Here is an 18,194-nt window from a genome sequence, read left to right as displayed (position 1 = left end):
TGCGTGCGTGCCCAAGATCCCGAGAGGAGAGATTGTGGCATGACCATCCCCCCTGGGGGGTGATTTCTTGCTTTCTGTCTCTCTGTCTGTCTCTGTCTGTCTGGCGAGTGCACATGCCCTATAGCGAAAAATCTCTCCAAAAAAAAAGATCTGGAACTGGGTGTTTACTACTAGAAAACCCCTGTTCAGATTGCTGTGGACAACTTACCTGCACACCATTCAGGGATGCTACTCCCATGTACAGGAAAACCCCATAGAGTACAGGCATGGGAATAAACTAGAAAGGAAAAAAAAATGGATAAAGGTTAAAAACAACAATAATAGCAATAATAGGGACAGTAAATAAAGATGAATAGTTTGCAAAAAGACTAAATCTGAGACTAAATAGGATATATAATAACAGTGATCTCTATTTAATGTGATTTATTCATCCTTTGGTAACCTTGTAAACTCTCTGTATTAAAAATAAAGAAAGGTGGGTGAGAGGAACTTTGGATTTTCCCCTGGTGTCTGTTTTGTTACCATGAGCATGCATGACCTTCAGGATAATCTTTCTGCAATTAATAGGGGGAAAGTTCTGTTTCTCTTTCCCCTTAAAAAGAATGACTACCCACAAGCCAGTGGCATGGTAGTTAAGGTGTTGAACTCCCACATGGTTGACCACAGTTCAAGCCCCAGATCTAGGGCTTAAAATGACACCAGGTGCGTGTGCATATTCAAAGTCTCAAGAGGAGAATGGAGGAGAAGGGATGTGGCGTAGTCATCACCCCTGAGGTGATTTCTCACTTTCCCTCTTTCTGTCTCCCTTTGTCTCTCCAGCAAGCACATGCACCCTATGGCAAAAAACTCATAAATAAATAATACACTTTTTTTTAAAAGGAACGACTACATAAACCAGATGCTTCCGTGAACTATGAGGTAGAAAGAGAGGTAGAGGGTTGTCTCCCTCTTGGGACCAAGTTCCTTTCACAAGAGAATGTTGATTTTTTTTTTTCTTAATATCTCTTCCTATAAAATAAACCTCAAATGAATATATCCTTTCTTCTTAGGAATACTAAGAGGACTAACTAAAGAGAACTCTACTTGAAAGGAGCACAAAACATCTGGAAGCAATTAATCGCACACATAGATTAATAGACAGCTTTTAAAATGAAATGAACACATTTTAATGCACTGAGTAGCCAAAATATTTTAGATTAATACAAAGTGTTTTAACAATGAAAAGTTCCAGTGTGATGTTTCTAAGTTTTATCTATTCCCAGACCTTTAAATTGTCCCTAGCAAATCAAAGATGATTCTGTTTCTGTGAAGTCTCCTGTCTGGGAAACAAAACTGGATTTAAAAAAGAGGTTCAAGTCATTTCAGGGCTTCTCAAAGCTAAAATACTAAAGCCACAAGTCAATGAAGGCGAATCTTACCAAATCCACATAAAGGAGGCTATTGTAACCAGAAAACATTCTATGGCTTTAGAGTAATTTTTAAAGAACTACCACATGTATTCAGGGAAACACCCTTCCTATCAGCCCCTCTTCAAGACTGCCTAAAACAATTCTGTACCTGAGACCCTCTGCCCACTGTTAGACAACTAGTATCAACAGACTGTAAAATTCATTATGACTATCTCTGGTCATTATTGGCTTGCCAAGGGAATGACAAAATTTATATGTCATACACATACCTATTTGCATAAAACAATAAATGTTTCTTCTAAAAATATTAACGATTTCATCATAGCTAATTTTGATTTTTAGCTCAGAAAATAAATGACATAAACTCTTGTAGTGGGAGGGAGGGGTAGTGTTCCTGTGTTCCTGGTGGGGAAGCCAATGTGTTGTAATACCCAACCTTCACCACAAAGAGGTGAGCACATCACGTTCAAGCCATTTGTGTTCTGACATATGCCTGTATTTCTTTTAGAATGTGTGTGTATCTATTTCTGGGAATTCCTCTGTATAAAGTTACCCCCAAAAAATTAAAAATAAAAACAAAGTTAAAAACCAGACCATTTTATAGCTTTGAATTATTATTATTATTTCCTAATTTGACCAGAAAGAGACAGAGAAAGGGAAAGTGAGAAAGAAGCCGCCAGGTCCAGGACTCGAACTGTGGTCAGCCATGTGGGATCGGAGTCCAGCACCTTAACCATCAGGCCACCTGTTGGCCCTGACTTTTGTAATTTTTAAACATTTCCATTCTTCCTTAATATACAAGGATTTCTTTCTTGTCATTTCATTTTCGATATGGGAGGGACTGAAGGGAGAAAAGAAAGGTTGAAACAGAAAGAGAAGTACAGTCTATTCATGGAAAACTACTTAGAATTCACGCAGTAGTTACTTTTAAATCTGAATAAAGCATTTCTCTAGCTTGGAAAAAAAGTAACACAAAGGGTCTATCCCCAGCCTTATCCCCACCTCTCGTCTAAGCTTAGCTAAATATTGGGTTGTCAGGGGACCAGCAGTGAGCGTAATGACTATATTGCTAGATTCTCATGTAGTCGACTGCAGTTCGAGTCCCAGACCTGATGGCTTAAACTCAATCCAGGCATGTGTACATGTGTGCCCAGGATCCAGAGAGGAGAATGGAGAAGGGATTGCAGTGTGGCAATCCCCCCAGGGGACGATTTCTCACTTTCTGTCTCTCTCTCTCTCTCTGTCTTTCTGGAGAGCGCACGTACCCTATAGCAAAAATCTCTCCAAAAATATAATATATATTGGGTCGTCAGGAAAGTCACAATGTGTTTTTCTGTTTTTCCATGCAAAAAGGAGTCCTAACTTTTCCAACAACCCAATATTTTGTGTAATGTGGCTCTGAGGTCAAAGTAAAGGAACGATGTGCCTTGGTACTTAGGTTCATTCTCTGAATTTGTCATTATAGATATCACCGAATTTAACTTAAAATCGGAAGGAATCATTAACACAAAACAGCATGGGGTGTGGGTAGGAAAACAGCTTTAGATATGAAAATGTTTTGCCAAAAAATTTTAAAAACTCTCTTTTTGGAAAGGAAATAGTACATATAAGGAAAGCTAGTATGTAGATTTTTTGCCAACTTGAAAGTGATACAATTCATTATTTCTTTTATGAGAGGATAACATCTCAACAAAAATCTTCCAATGTGAAAATCTTGGTGAAACTTGACAGAATGAATGGGTTAGGAGATCCTTTGTATTAGATCTGGTTCATGAGGCCCCTGAAAAAATATTTTAAAATGTATCACAATAGAATCAATCCAGAATTTGTCAGTGAAAGAAGAATTGTTTTAAAAAGATGGAACTCATGGACCAGCCAGGGGGCATGGTGGTTTGGGAAACATGCCAAGTGAGTGTGCATGCCCAAAATCCCCACCCCACTGAGGGTGTTTACACGCTTTTCTGCTATCTCTTTCTCTCCGGTGAGCACATGTACCCTATAGGAAAAACTCAAAAAAAAAAAAAAAAAAAAAAGAAAGAAAGAAAGAAAGAAAGAAAAAACAAAGTAAGAAAGTCTTAAATTAAGCCAGTATGCTATGAATCATAATGGCAGACATTTTACAAAGCAAAACAGGAGAAATTAAAACAAACACGCAAGGTATACCAGGTTTATAGGCATATTAAGAATTGTTAAGGGGGCTAGCAGGTGGTATAGTAGTTAAGGAACTGGATTCCTATATGGCCAATATTGGTTCGAGTCTTGGACCTGGTGACTTGAACACACATCGGGTACATGTGTGTTCATGCTCAAAATTCAGAGAAGAATGGAGAAGAGATTGTGGAGTAGACAGCCCCCTTGATGAGTGATTTTTTTTGCTCTTTCTGTCTCTCCAGTGAGCACGTGCACCCTACAGCAAAAATCTCTAAATAATAATAAATAAAATCCTTTTTAAAAAGTATAAAAAATTTCCAAATGATAAAATTATGTAAAAAAAGTATATATAAACAATCAATTATACCCAGAAAGCCAAAAATCATAATTATAAATAAGTATTATACTATGTTTAATAAACATTAAAAATAAAAAATAAATGATTTATCTGATGGTATAGTAGTTAAGGAACTGGATTCCTATATGGCCAATATTGGTTCGAGTCTTGGACCTGGTGACTTGAACACACATCGGGTACATGTGTGTTCATGCTCAAAATTCAGAGAAGAATGGAGAAGAGATTGTGGAGTAGACAGCCCCCTTGATGAGTGATTTTTTTTGCTCTTTCTGTCTCTCCAGTGAGCACGTGCACCCTACAGCAAAAATCTCTAAATAATAATAAATAAAATAAAATCCTTTTTAAAAAGTATAAAAAATTTCCAAATGATAAAATTATGTAAAAAAAGTATATATAAACAATCAATTATACCCAGAAAGCCAAAAATCATAATTATAAATAATTATTATACTATGTTTAATAAACATTAAAAATAAAAAATAAATGATTTATCTGAAAACCAGGTAGAATAATAAAACTGAGATGAATCAAAGTACGTTTTAACATATTTATATTATGTCACAAAAATGTCCAACTTTAGGTGAATGTATTGATAGTTTTATTTTTTCACTTCTACCTCCCTTTGACTTTCTCATAGTGTTAGAATATCCCTAGAAAGAAAACTACAAAAAGGTAAATTTAATAGCAAGAGTAGATTATAGCTGCCTTTAATAGACTTCAAAACAGAAATGAGACCTCCCAGTATAATAATATTAATAATAATAATAATAATGGTCATTTTGTGTGTGTGCACATGCATGGGTGTTTTATAACTCAGAATGAGATATCCTGACTAAGAACACAAGCACAAAATTCACATCTACCTGGGTTTGAATTCTGGCTTTTCTAGCTGTGTAACCCTATGAAAACCATCACCATCTCTTAATTTCAGTAGTCTCATCTAAAAAGTGACTGTAAGACTACATAGAAGGAAATATCTAGTTTGGGGTGTGGCTCATAATACTTGACAGATGACAAATGTGGTATTGAGGTCATCATTATCATGATGGCAAGCTGAGAAGCCTCCTATTTCCCAGCACAACTAACTCCCTTTGGTCCATCCATGGTGGGGGCCAGGAGAGGCAGGCCAGAATGATGACTGCAAAGGTCAGCCTTGAAGCCCTGGTTTATTTAGGATCTGCCCTCTTACTCTTTCAGCTATCCCAACTCTTTTCAGAAATATGCCATTAACACAATATCTTCATTTCCTTAAGCCTTGAGAATCTAAGCCAATGAGGAAACTGCTGACTTGTAAACTGGTCCCTACTTGTTGAAAATATTCGAATGAAGTATGACAAGAAGTTTTTGAAAATGCTTTATTTCTCTCCACATAAGAGGATTAGAAAATTGGATCAAAGAAGTTAGTGAAGATCATCTCGTGGGAAATGAAAGTAAATGAGTTGAGGGCAACTAATGTGTTTTAATTTCAAAGGTGGCAATCTATAAGGATTGGCTATGTTGTAAGATCTGCCTGAGTTCAAATCTTGGCTCTACCTGGAAAGTTATTTGTAATTTTCCTTATCTGTAAAATAAGGACAATTATTAGCATTTTTTCCACAATATTTGTTTTGTTTTTGCCAGAGAACATATGCACTTACTGGAGAGACAGACAGAGAGAAGAGACAGACAGAGAGACAGACAGAAAGAGAAAGTAAGAAAGCACCACTCATGGGGCACGGTCACATGGCAATCCCCTCTCTTCTATTCCTCCCTCCCCTCAGGATTTTGTGCACACACTCACACATGCCCAGTGTGTTTTTCAAGCTACCATATTCAGGACTCAGCCACACAGTTGGTCATGTGGGATCAAGCCACCCTCACCACCAGGCCAGGGGCTGGCCCTATGTACATCTTTCTCCTAAGTGTCATTGGAGGACTAAATTTTAAAAATCTGTGCTGAGTCCTTTAGTCAATCCCAAGATGAACAAATGACAGCTATAATCGCAATCATCTTCCTCATGATCGTGTGTCTTTGTTTCCACGGTCCTGAGCAAACGGTGTGGCCTGTTGTAAGAGTTCAGCTTATACTTGCCAAATACAAAGGAAAGGCCATCTTTCACCGTTGAAAACGCTAAGCAAAATCTTAAAGACACATTCTGGCCACTTCTCATGTTGAAGATAAACCAATCTGAGCAAAGGCACAGAAGTAGCAGAGAACTTTACTTGATCTTTATTTCATTAGGCTTGCCAGAAAAAGAGAGGAAAAAAAAAAAAGTAAGCTCAAAGAGCTGCCTTTCATCTTTTTGCTGCTCGTTAGCCTTCCCTCGTGTCCCCACACAGAATAGTAGCTTAACAGGCAGTGTTGTCCACTGCAGAAACACAGATCTAAACTGTTTAACCAGCCTGGGAAGCCAGTTATTCTTGCTTCCCAACAGCTCGAGACTGAATCAGCAGTAAGATCCAGTGCTTTGAGGCATGTCAGACTGGCTGGCTAAGGTCAAGGGGTATCCTCGTGAACTTAAAGCTGGTACACTATAATTCCTTACATTCTTCCACATAAAAGACAGATTTCAGCAAAGAGATCAAAACAGAGGTCATAAACTTTGGGTTCAAAGTAAGCTTGCCTAAGTAGGCGGTGGGTGGGGGTGGGTGGGGGGAGAGAACAACTACCTATACTGCTTAATGCGTGAAAGAAAATTACTGGGATCATCTGAGACCATTAAATTTGTAAGAGGTGTGCGGTGGTGGGTCGGGGAGGTATTGAGCCATTTCATTTTAAAAAGTAAAAGTCACACATTTCTCTTGATCCCATTCATTTGATCTACCTTTCAAAGGCAGACTCTTACGTAAAACCATTCTCTGAAGTTGTCACCAACTGTGTTTTCTTTATAAAAACACAGACATCACATGAAGGACAAAAACGTCACCTCCTCCAAGGTAACCCCTGACACCGCCTTCTCTGTGAGTTCTGAGGTTAATTGTTAATCTTGACTTGCACTTCGTCATAACTTGGGTTTTAGTTCAACTGTCCCTTCAACGGCTGCTTCTTCCTGTAATGACTTTTCAAATGTGCTACCGAGGGATCTGTGATGAACACACATACATTGCCACACTGCAGGGCTAGGAAGGGCACGGGGTCTGAAATGCACCGACTTTATGAGGAGACGAGACTCCTGAAGCCAGGGCTATGTGTACTGAAGTAAGAAATTTCAGCTGTCAATGCTCGATTATTTTAGTCTTATTTTAAAATCTGGGTTTCCCACAACATATTGGAAGCCATCTGAACCAAACAATTTTATTTCCCACATTTTGGGCAAAACCTTGCTGAACAAAAAGTTTGCTGGATCATATTTCTCACTGATTTTTACAATGACTCTTCGGGTTAACCCCCAAGTTGCCAGGTTGAAATCGCTGCAATCATGGACACAAGCAGCTGAATGAGGGTGAGCCAAAGCCTGGATTACTTAAGGAAGGTCAAAGGAAAAGCAAACTCATGCTCTGTGATCCCATAACAGCGCTCCATTTCCTCTCTCCGTGTCCTAGTCAGTTCCTATAGATACTAAGGTGTTTTCCATAACAGAGGCAAAAGGAATCATTGCAAAGACCAAGAGAACTTTCAGCTTTAACTCTTCAGTAACCCTGTTTTAGGTACGAGGTGAGCAAAAAGGAAAAGGTGTTGCTGAAAAAGTAAGACTTGAATCTCTTTCTAAAAATAGTAGTTTATACAGTATCTGTTCTCTGTGTCCCGCTGGCATCATATTTGATTATTCAACTAACAGACTCTCCAGGATTAAAGTCAGTTTGTTGTCCTGCATGCACTTTGAAAAACATCTGACTGGGGCCAGCAGGTGGCATGGTGGTTAAGATGCTGGACTCTGACATGGCTAAGAGTGGTTCCAGTCCCAGACCCGGCAGCTTGCTTTCTCACTTCCTCTCTGTCTCCCTCTGGTGAGCATGCGTGCCCTGTAGCAAATTTAATAATAATAATAATAATGATAAATAAAATTAAATAAATAATTCTTTTTAAAAACTGACATTTTTGAATTAGGATTCTATACTGTATTAATGAAAAGATGGAATGTCAATTTTTTTTTAAATTGAGGGGGTGATAAGTAAATTTGAACTGGTGAGAATATTTCTATCCATTTATCCCTCACTAGTGACTAAGCACTAGGGGAGTCCGAATGAGAAACTTAGCTGCATATAATAATAATAATGATTATAACCCTGTGGGCTAGTGGTTAAGGGAGTAAATATCCTACATGGCTCATTGCAGTTTAAATTTCAGCTCTGGTGAGTAGCCCTCCTTCAGAGAACTCGAGAAAATTCCTTTTACCAGAGCCTCCCCCAATATGGGGTTATAACTGCCTTCAATGAACTCTGAACATGATCTTACCAGATGACTTCACCTTGCTGGTGAGGCTAAACAGTCGACAGGCTTTTCCAAAGCAGTTTGGCAGCAGATTTAATGCTGTGAAACTCACTACACCTTCGAGCCTACCAGGTAACTTGCTTTGTACTAGCTAAGGTGACAAGAGCATTCCCTCTCCATAGAAAACATAAGCTCTGTACACTTTTTTTTTTTTTTTTTAATTTTCACAAGTCATGTGTGCTCATGGGGGGCAGGAGGGAGTGAGGAAGCACTCCCCTGTTGGGGAAGTCACATCGCACTCCCTTCTCCTCTGTTTCTCCATTGTTTTAGGACTGTGACACACATGTGCCTGCACCTGACATGTTTCTCAAGCTGCCAAGTCCAGGATGCAAACCACACCATGGGCCATATGACATCCAGCTGCCTTAACCAGCCAGCCATGGGCTAGTCCACTCTATACTCAAATTTTCGTTTTTTCTGTTTTGCGTGTATGTGTGTGTGTCTGTGTGTGTGTTTTGTTGGTTTGCTTTTTTTTGTTTTTGTTTGTTTGTTTGTTTTTGTCATAGGGTATGTGTGGTTGCTAGAAAAGAGAGACAGATTGAGAGAGAGGGAAAGTGAGAAACCACCCCCTGGGGGTGATGGCAGAGACCATAATCCCTTCTTCCCACTTCTCCTCTCGACATTTTGGGCACGTGCACACATGAGCCCAGTGTGATTTTTAAGCCACTAGTCGAAGAGAGCCAGCCATGTGAGAGTCCAGCACCTAAACCACTACACCACCTGCTGGCTCCTGCACTAAATTTTAAGATCCTCTGTACATAACTAGAAAGGACTTATCTGAGGTAATTTTTTATCTTAATTCCCCAAGTGTTACATGAGGTACATATTTCTACATAAAATCAGTCAGAAATTAATTAAACCAGTTCACTGACAGTGTGGAAACTAAGAATAAAAGACAAATAATTAAACATTTCAACTGGTTATCAAGTATTTTGTGAACAAAGTATGCACTGGTTTAAACTTCCCGATGGCAAAATTAGTCTTATCTAGATGTGAAGATTATAGGTCTACTTCCCAAAAATTCATCTGATTTCTGATCTACTTTCCTCAAATTCATCATGGATTTCCTCAAAATCATCCAACACTGGATAATTAGAGAGAAACAGAAGACTTTTAGTTTTGGTACTGTTTGTATTTCTATATTGTTCAAATTCTCTAGAAGACTGTACTGCTCCATTTCTTGTTCATTAAGTGAGTATTTTAAAAAACTTTAGAAATTTAAATGGTTTAAAAATGAGAACTTCAGTATTTAATAAAACTTTAGAAATTTGAATGGTTTAAAAATGAAACCTTCAGGGCAGACCCCATGGGCTAGTGGTTAAGAGAGCAAATATCCTGCATGGCTCATTGCAGTTTAAATTTCAGCTTGAGAAATATACCAGGTGCATGCATGTGTGCCCCAAATCCCCACAGGATGAAGAAATAGGCAAGGGATGGCAGTGTGAACATGACCTGTAGGGGTGCTTTCTTCCTCTCCTTCTCCCTCTCTCTTTATCTGGCAAGTACACATACCTTCTGACGTTAATAATATTTAAATAATTAATAAATAATTAAAAATTTAAGACAAAGTTGGAAAGGACTTTGTAAACAGTCATTTATACCTATTAGTTCTATGGGTGATTTTGACACTGGGCCAAAGCTCAGTAATTGGTTAGCACTGCTTATATAGAAGAAAATAGAACAAAAATGGCCATTTTTTTCCCAATTTTCACAGAAAGAAACTTGGATGCTTCATGGACAGGTATGTATGTATACGTACACACACACACACACACACACACACACACACACATATGCTAACCTTCTTCTTTGGTATTATTTCTGCTTCTAAGTAGGCTTTCACATACAGTTTACATGACAGTACTTCGAAAAAGTCATAGAAAAATAGAACTAAAGTATGAGTTTACTGTGGTGCACAAATATTTTGAAGTCCATACACATTGTGTTCTTTTTGTTGCTGATGATGTTTTTTAATTTGCTATAGAGCACATGCACTTGACAGAGAGAGACAGAGAGACAGAGAGAGAAAGTGAGAAGGCACCCCCAGGTGTTGGTCTCATCACAGTCTCCTCCTCCAGCCACCTCTCAGGATTTGGGGGCATGCATACACATGTGTCCAGTGTGTTTTTCAGGTTGCCAGGTCTGGGACTTGAGCTATGCAGTTGGCCTCATTGGATCCAGTCCACTTAAACACCACACTATTGGCTGGCCCTATATTTTTTTATAATGCACATATTCTATGAACTTTATGAAGTGCTCTTATATTTATGTACCCAGGCAGATATCCACTCCATCAATCAAACCTATATATTGATTCCTACTTTTGTAAATAATGTAGTATATGTGGTTTTTTGTTCAAAAGTTTGCTTTGAAAATTTTCTAACTATCAATCAGCAATTTTATGTTCATTTCTCTTTGTGGACTATTAAGCCCTCTGTTTCAAAGAAAGTAGAAACAGTAATAATAAAAAATAAGACACGGGCTGGAAGGTAGTGTGGTGATTAAGGCGCTAGACTCCCACATGGCTGGCTATAGTTCGAGTCCCAGACCTGGCAGCTTGTGTCCTCACTTTCCCTTTCTATCTCTGTCTCTCTCTGGTCAAATTAAAAAATAACAATAAATAAAATTAAATAATTCTTAAAAAAAAATAGGAGAAAAATTCCAAAATGATCATCCTCAATCAGTACATTATCCAGGAGTCTATTGGGAGGAGGGGGAAAGATTTGAGTACAAATAAATGAAGATGATGGAAATAGAATGAATAGGAAAACAAAGAGAGTAAATGATATAGGAGGAAAAAGATCAATCAGAAAGTCATGGGTCAGAAAGCTTGAATACTGGTAATTTCATATGGTTTGGTCACATAATAACTGCAATGATAATAATAATAATAGGAAGGATAAAGTGAAAAGAAAATCAAACAAAAGGTATTTTTTGTTTTTTGTTTTTTTGTTTTTTTGAGTTTTTTGCTATAGGGCACGTGTGCTCGCCAGAAAGCCAGAGAGTGACAGAGAGACAGAAAGCGAGAAATCACCCCCCGGGGGGATGGCCATGCCGTAATCCCTTCTCCTCCATTCTCCTCTTGGGATCTTGGGCACACACGCAAACGCGCCCAGCATGAGTTTAAGCCACTGGGTCCAGGACTCGAACCACGATCTTCTACATGGGAGTCCAGTGACTTAGCAATTATGCTAACTGCTGGTCCCTCAAACAAAAGTTTTTTTAAAAATCCTGTCTCTAGGGGGCCAGCATAGTGTAGCAGTTACATCACTGGACTCCCACAGTTCGAGTCCCAGACCTGGTGACTCACACTGGGTGCATATGCGTGAGTACTAAAGATCCCAGGAAAAGAATGGAGGATAAGGGCTTGTGGTATGGCCATTTCCTCTGATGAGTGATTCCCATTCTCTCTCTCTCTCTCTCTCTCTCTCTCTCTCTCTCTCTGAGTGTACATGCCCTGAGGCAAAAACCTCTTTAAAAAAATCCTGTCTCTATATGACCCTTGTTTCGGTGTTATAGAACTGATGAGAATATTGTAAATATTTCCTAAGGAAATCTTCATATGTCCAATTATCTGTCAGTGTTCTGAGAAAGAGGAAAAGGCAAATGTTTCACATATTTACCTTCAAGATGGGAGCCATAAAGACTGACAGACCAGTCAGAATAAACACAAGAGTTCCGGTGACTCTTTGTTCCCTGAAACCAAATCAAAAGATTACCAATCTACCTTTTGTTTTCATAAAGATGCTCCTATCTCTCACCTCCCAACACAACTGTACATTGATTGAATCAATGCTTGGCTAAAACACCAAAGTCTTGATATCATATAATTCATACTTTAAGGACAGTACATAACTCGGTATAACTTCAACGCTTAAAACTACTGTAACGCGTTTTACATTCATGAAAGAGTGATCCGTGCTAAAATCGTTTGCTCTTTTTAGAATCAAGAAAGAAAAATCACTCGATGGACCAAAAGGACCAATGACTGGCCTCACTGAAGCTCTTATTTTTTAAACAACTTGTCCTGTTGTTACACCTTCTTTCATAGGAGACAGATATTACATTGTCCCACATTCTCATTAACAAACAGCTCAGGGAACTTTCATGAGTGCAATAAATCCCATCCGTCTAATTTCCGAATCTACAACAACAAAAGTACTTTTTAACAAATATGATTCCCATCCAATACACCCTCCCCCACGCCCTAAGAAAGAATCACCCTCTGTTACAGCGTGAGAAACGATGGCTCTGCCGTGTGAACTAGCCACCCAAGCACTTATGTGCAGAGTTTGCTACAAAAATTACTCAAATTTAGCAGCCAGAAGTCAAAGTTTCTCAGTGCTTATGAGGACAAAAAATGAATTGAAAAACAGAAACACTTTTCTCTTCATAGGGTCTTTTTTTGTTTTTTGTTTTTTGTTTTTGGAGAGGTTTTTGCTATAGGGCGCGTGCGCTCGTCAGACAGACAGGGATTCAGAGACAGAAAGCGAGAAATCACCCCCCAGGGGGGATGGTCACGCCGCAATCCCTTCTTCTCCATTCTCCTCTCAGGATCTTGGGCACGCACGCACACATGCCCGGCGTGAGTTTTAAGCCACCGGGTCCGGGACGCGAACCGCAGTCGACTACGTGGGAGTCCAGCGACATAGCTATGACGCTAACTGCTGGTCCCTCTTCATAGGGTCTTAAAATCTTAAGCAGACTCAAGAGTTTTAGGGTCTAAATATGATTGTGATAAAGTCAATCACAAAAATCACCTATAGATAAAAATATATAAATATAAATATCATAAAAAGTGAACTAAAACAGTATTGAACACTCTCCTATGGAAATTTAGTTCTTTCAGAAACGGAAAAATACAGAAATAAATTAATCAGCCTTATCTCCCCTCAACATGCCCATTTCTATGTCAGACACAAAGATGTGTGTACAATGTGTCGTGTAGAAGCAGTTTCCTCTGAGTTAACACACCTCACTCCTAGAAACTTCGGCTGTTCTCCGGGTGCGGAAGTCTCTGTTTCCATCTTCAAACTGTCGATGTGAGCAATGGAGATGACGGTAGCAGCCACGTACCACGGAAGAGCCATGAAAGAGCATACCACCATGAGGATAGCCACCCAGAAAAGATCCAAGTGATACCCAGCTCCTTTCTGAGAAGAGAGAAAACAAAGCCATGTGAGAACATACTAATATTTGCTATCTAGTCCTACTTCCAGATGGAAATTACAGTTACCAAAACAAACAGGACTTGTTTATTGTAGACACCTTCTGTACTTTGACTGTGAATAAATGTTTCACTAAGATTTAAGTCACAGCTTCACTTATTCTTTCTTTACTGTTCTCCAAATTTGGAATCAGAATTATGAAAATGTATGTCCACTTTATGGAGTGATTAGGACCAGAGGCCAGCGGATGGCATTGCAGTTCCATAGCTGGACTTCCACATGGTTGACTATGATTGGAGTCCCAGACTCAGTGGCTTGAAACTCAGGCTGGGCACATGTGCGTGTGTGCTCAAGATCCTGGGAGAACGGATTGTGGTGTAATTAACCCCCTGGGGAGAGGTGATTTCTCACTTTCCCTCTCACTGCCTGTGTTTCTCTCTATGGTGAGCACATGTACCCTAAGGCAAAAACTACTACCAAAGAAAAAAAGGTGTTACTGGGACCATTCACTGAATTAACTGAGACAAAACATCTTATAGTAGCAACTTAAGTGGTAGGAGCTGTTACGCAGTAGGCGCTCAATACATGGTGACAGTGGCAGTAGTGGAATTATTGGGTGTTATTAATGAAAGCATAATAAGCAGCTTAAAATCAGGCACTCTGCCCTCTCTGCTTGACCATGTTTAGTAGTACACTGTTCAACCAGACGGTATTCAGCATATGTAGACTCAGGATTCAAAGCAACCCTTGGAAGGTATGTAGAAGACCAATTTTTAACAGTTCCTTCACAGTATATGAAAAAAGTGTTTAACAACTTATTACATGTCATCATTAAGATAATTAACACCCCCTGAATCAGAACACGCTGATTTCAACATCACCCGTGGTCATGATAACACTGACTAACTGGAAGTGCAGACCATGTAACCCAAGGTCTAACTCTTTTACTCACTAAATAAATATTGTTAAATGTGTCCACAGTGTTATTCTATGGTTATATTTCTCTGCTCTATTTATGAAGAAATCAAATGCTTAATACCCTATGGAGCCTGAGAAAATAGAGCAGTCCATTTTCACAGCATGGAAGCAGCAGTACCAAGCACCAGAGTGTGACCAATCCCAGGGAAGGGAGAGGCTGGCTGTACAGAGTGAGGATGAGAGTTACACTAAGAACCCAGTGGCTGTTATTGTTCAGATCCTGTTTCAGTTCATCAGAGCACTACTCGCCTCTCACTGAAATGCCAAGATTTCACCCTTGGCTCACACACATGGGTCTAATCATGTTCCCAGAGACCTCATCACAGGCACAGGGAGCTGACACAAGAAAGAGAAGCATGTATTAACTTAGTCTGGGTTTAGCTAAGAACAAAAGTCTACTTGGGAGTCAAAGAGGAAAATCTATATTCATAAAGCAGTTCATAAAAAAAAAAAACCAGTTGAATCAAGAGTAGGGTAAAATAAGGGAATGTGCTGCAATACACTAGTTCACTAAAAATTAATGAGGTGAATCACCTGATATATGAGAAGACTTTAAAAACTTTGTGGAAGGTTGGCCCCATAGCCTAGTAGTTAAAGGAGCCAGATTCCACAAGGCCAACCATGGTTTGAATCCTGGCCCCAACAACTTAAAAAATATGCTGGGTACATGTGTATGCATGCTCCAAATCCCAAAAGGATGGGGAACGGAAGAAAAGGGAGTGTGGCATGACTGCACCCTATTGAAGGTACATTCTACCTTTTTCTCTTTCTCTCTCTGTCTCCCTCTGGCAAGCGCATGCATCCTTTGGCTTTAATATTTTTAAAAATTAGAAAAATAAAATTAAAGTATGAGTTTAGTTTGGTGTAAAACATTTCTGAAACACATGTATGGTTTTTTCATAATATGTATTTTTCATGGTTTTTTGGAAGACCTCTCATATCTAGGGTAATAGTCATTCATTCTTTCAAAAATTAGTGACTGACAGTTTAGTACCAGGCATATCCTAGGTGCTACTGACATCTGTGAATTAAACAGACCAGAGTTCCTGCCCTTCAGAGTTTCCTTTCTTCTGAGGGAGACAACAATAAACAACATAAAAATATATACAGTATCTTAAATAGAAATAAATGAATTATCTGTTGATGAACATGTATAGTATCCCCAACTAGACTGGTATGAAGTGTATTCATGCTGGAAAATTCACCTTCCAAGCTAAGTGATGTATAGTGATTGAATGTATAAAAGAAATGAAAATAAAATAAAATATATTAAATTTAAAAAGCAATAAGTAAAATAAACTTGGGCTTATACATTAAATAAAATGAGAAACCATTGGAGGGTTTTAAATAGAGGAAGGACACAGTTTACTTATGCTGTCAACATTCTGTCTGTTGTGCTAGGAATAAATTGAACAGAGTTGAGGACAGTAAAACGAGTGAGGAGGCTTTGGCCATAACCCTTGTAAGACACTGTGATGGGCAGAAGCACAGTGGAGGCATTGGAGATAGCAAGAAGTGGTTGAACGCTGGTTACAGTTTATGATGGTTCCTACAGGATTGGCTCCTTCCTGCCTTCTCTCTGTCTTATGACCTTACTATAGGACATTTATACTTTGGCCTCTGTTCACATCTGTGCCCTGCTTGGGTCCTAGGCCAGAGCCACTGTCAATCATGTGCAACCACCTCTTCTTTTTCTAGCATAATTTCCTCTCTTTTAATTTTCTTGGTTCAACCATATTTATTCTTGAGACTTAAATAAGCTTTCACCTTTGCTGGTAATTTTTCCTGCCTCAGCTTCAAAAACATAGATGAGTCAAGCAGATTAGATCTCTTCCTTTGTATTCTCCTGTTCATCATTTCATGCTTTCTTCTATTACAGAACTCTTAACACTACTTTCAAATTGTATGTATTTATCTTTGCCATTAGATTGTAACATGAGGATCTGGGCTGTGGTTTTTGTTTTTGTTTTCTCTGTATTCTGAATACCTTTGCAGAGTGTATGACACTCATGACATGAACTCAATTCTCAATAAAGGTGTATTTTAAAACAGTATGACTAGGAACATATATACATTTTCCTGTCTGGCATCTATCAACTCCTAATTTTCTATACCAAAAAAAGTAAAAGTTTTATTTATTAATTGGTAGAAAAGTAAACCATTTGGGGGTGAGGAGGATAACTGCAGGAATGTCACATAGTTTTCAAGCTTATAAAGACTAAGTCATGGGGCCAGCAGGTGGTGGAGTGGTGACGGTGGTCAACTCCCACATGGCCAATTGGAGTTCAAGTCTTAGACCTGGAAGCTTGAAAACTGCACTGGGTGCATGTGTGTGTGTGGCTAAATCCCAGGAGGAGAATGAAAGAGAAGGGACTGCAGCATGACCATGCCCCAGGGGGATTGATTTCTCACTTTCCCTCTCACCATCCCTCTCTGGCTAATGCATATGCCCTATGGCAAAAACAACAACAACAACAACAACAACTAACAAAAACAAAACAAAATACTAAGTAACTCAAATCTATACTAGAGGTATCAACATAGTGGACAGTGTCCCCAAATACTGTCACCAAATAAACTGTAATAGCCTCAGGATGTCCACAGTGGTCAGATCACAGGTCAAAGGAATAGCTGTTACAGGGAAAGTTATGGATGCTTTTTCGAACCATTAAGGTACTTTCTTGATCTATGTAAACTAAAACAAATTTGAGTTGGATATCCCAAAGACTAGCAAAAATAATATTTAAGAGGGTAGAATGAGGATTTTTATAATAAAACATAAAGATAACTACGTGTAAGTATGTAAAATAAATAAGTGTTCAAGGATAAAATAATTTTACACACTTACTCTGTACCCTTTGACATTATGCCCTCCAAAGGGTCTTCCTTCCCCTCAGCCATGTTCAAACTTCTTGACATTTATTTATTTATTTGTTGATCAATTGACTGATTGATCAATTGATTGAAGGGAAAGTGAGTTTCCTAGACAGGATCTCCTTACATCATGATCCATCCCCCAGCTTCCCAGCCAGTCAAAACCATAGACACATGAAGGTACACTAGATATGTTCAGGTTAACCCAGGATCTGAACCTGGGCCCCTCATATGGCTTCAGTATCACACAGCAGTACCTTAGTGCCTGCACCTTCACAGCTAGGATAAAATACCTACATGTTCTTAAGAGGAAGAGAAAATCAAAGACACTAGCTAAAGGCCCTCCCTGATCTGCCTCGTACTTGTCTCTCCAGCCTCAGTTCCCTCTTTCTCACTGCAGCCACATGGGACTGTTTCAATCATTTATTCTCACCAGGTTATCTCCTTTTGAAAGACCACATGCACACAGTAATTTCTTTGTCTGCCTAGAATATTCTGTCTACCTTCATTTAGCTAATTCTTACTTATATTTAGATCTCATGGTAAGTGCCACCACCTCAGGGAATTCTTTGCAATCCTGGACTGGGTCAGACCTTCTTAACACACCATTGCCTCTCCATCACAGCACCAGCCACATTTGCAATGTCACGTGTTGGATAATTATTTGAGTTCAACCTCTCTCCTTCATAGACTAGAAGCTCTATGAGGAGAGGGACAACATGTGTTTTGTTCACCACTGAAACTCGGCACCTACATAGTGCAAAGTAGACACTCCAGATATGTGTTTGGGAAATAAATGAGTGAATTCATTCAGTGGCACTCTGCTGAGCCCTAGGAGGTAAAAT

At 39.0% G+C, this 18,194-nt stretch overlaps 1 protein-coding gene across 3 annotated transcripts in view; it reads right to left on the bottom strand.

Moving 5' to 3' along the window:
- Positions 1–18,194, bottom strand: part of SLC4A4 (solute carrier family 4 member 4) — a 493,683-nt gene that overhangs the window by 19,675 nt on the left and 455,814 nt on the right. For all 3 annotated transcript variants that reach the window (XM_006142902.2, XM_014585732.2, XM_027769728.1), the window contains 3 exons: positions 13,304–13,482; positions 11,953–12,025; positions 209–277 (listed from right to left, as the gene is read on the bottom strand). In XM_006142902.2, the coding sequence (XP_006142964.2) occupies positions 209–277; positions 11,953–12,025; positions 13,304–13,482 (321 nt within the window). The remainder of the gene's footprint in view (positions 1–208; positions 278–11,952; positions 12,026–13,303; positions 13,483–18,194) is intronic.

Source organism: Tupaia chinensis, unplaced genomic scaffold, assembly GCF_000334495.1.
Source record: "Tupaia chinensis unplaced genomic scaffold, TupChi_1.0 Scaffold000086_1, whole genome shotgun sequence".
Classification (NCBI taxonomy): Eukaryota; Metazoa; Chordata; class Mammalia; order Scandentia; family Tupaiidae; genus Tupaia; species Tupaia belangeri.
The sequence above is the reverse complement of the archived record's forward strand: the minus strand, read 5'-3'. Positions and strand labels throughout refer to the sequence as shown.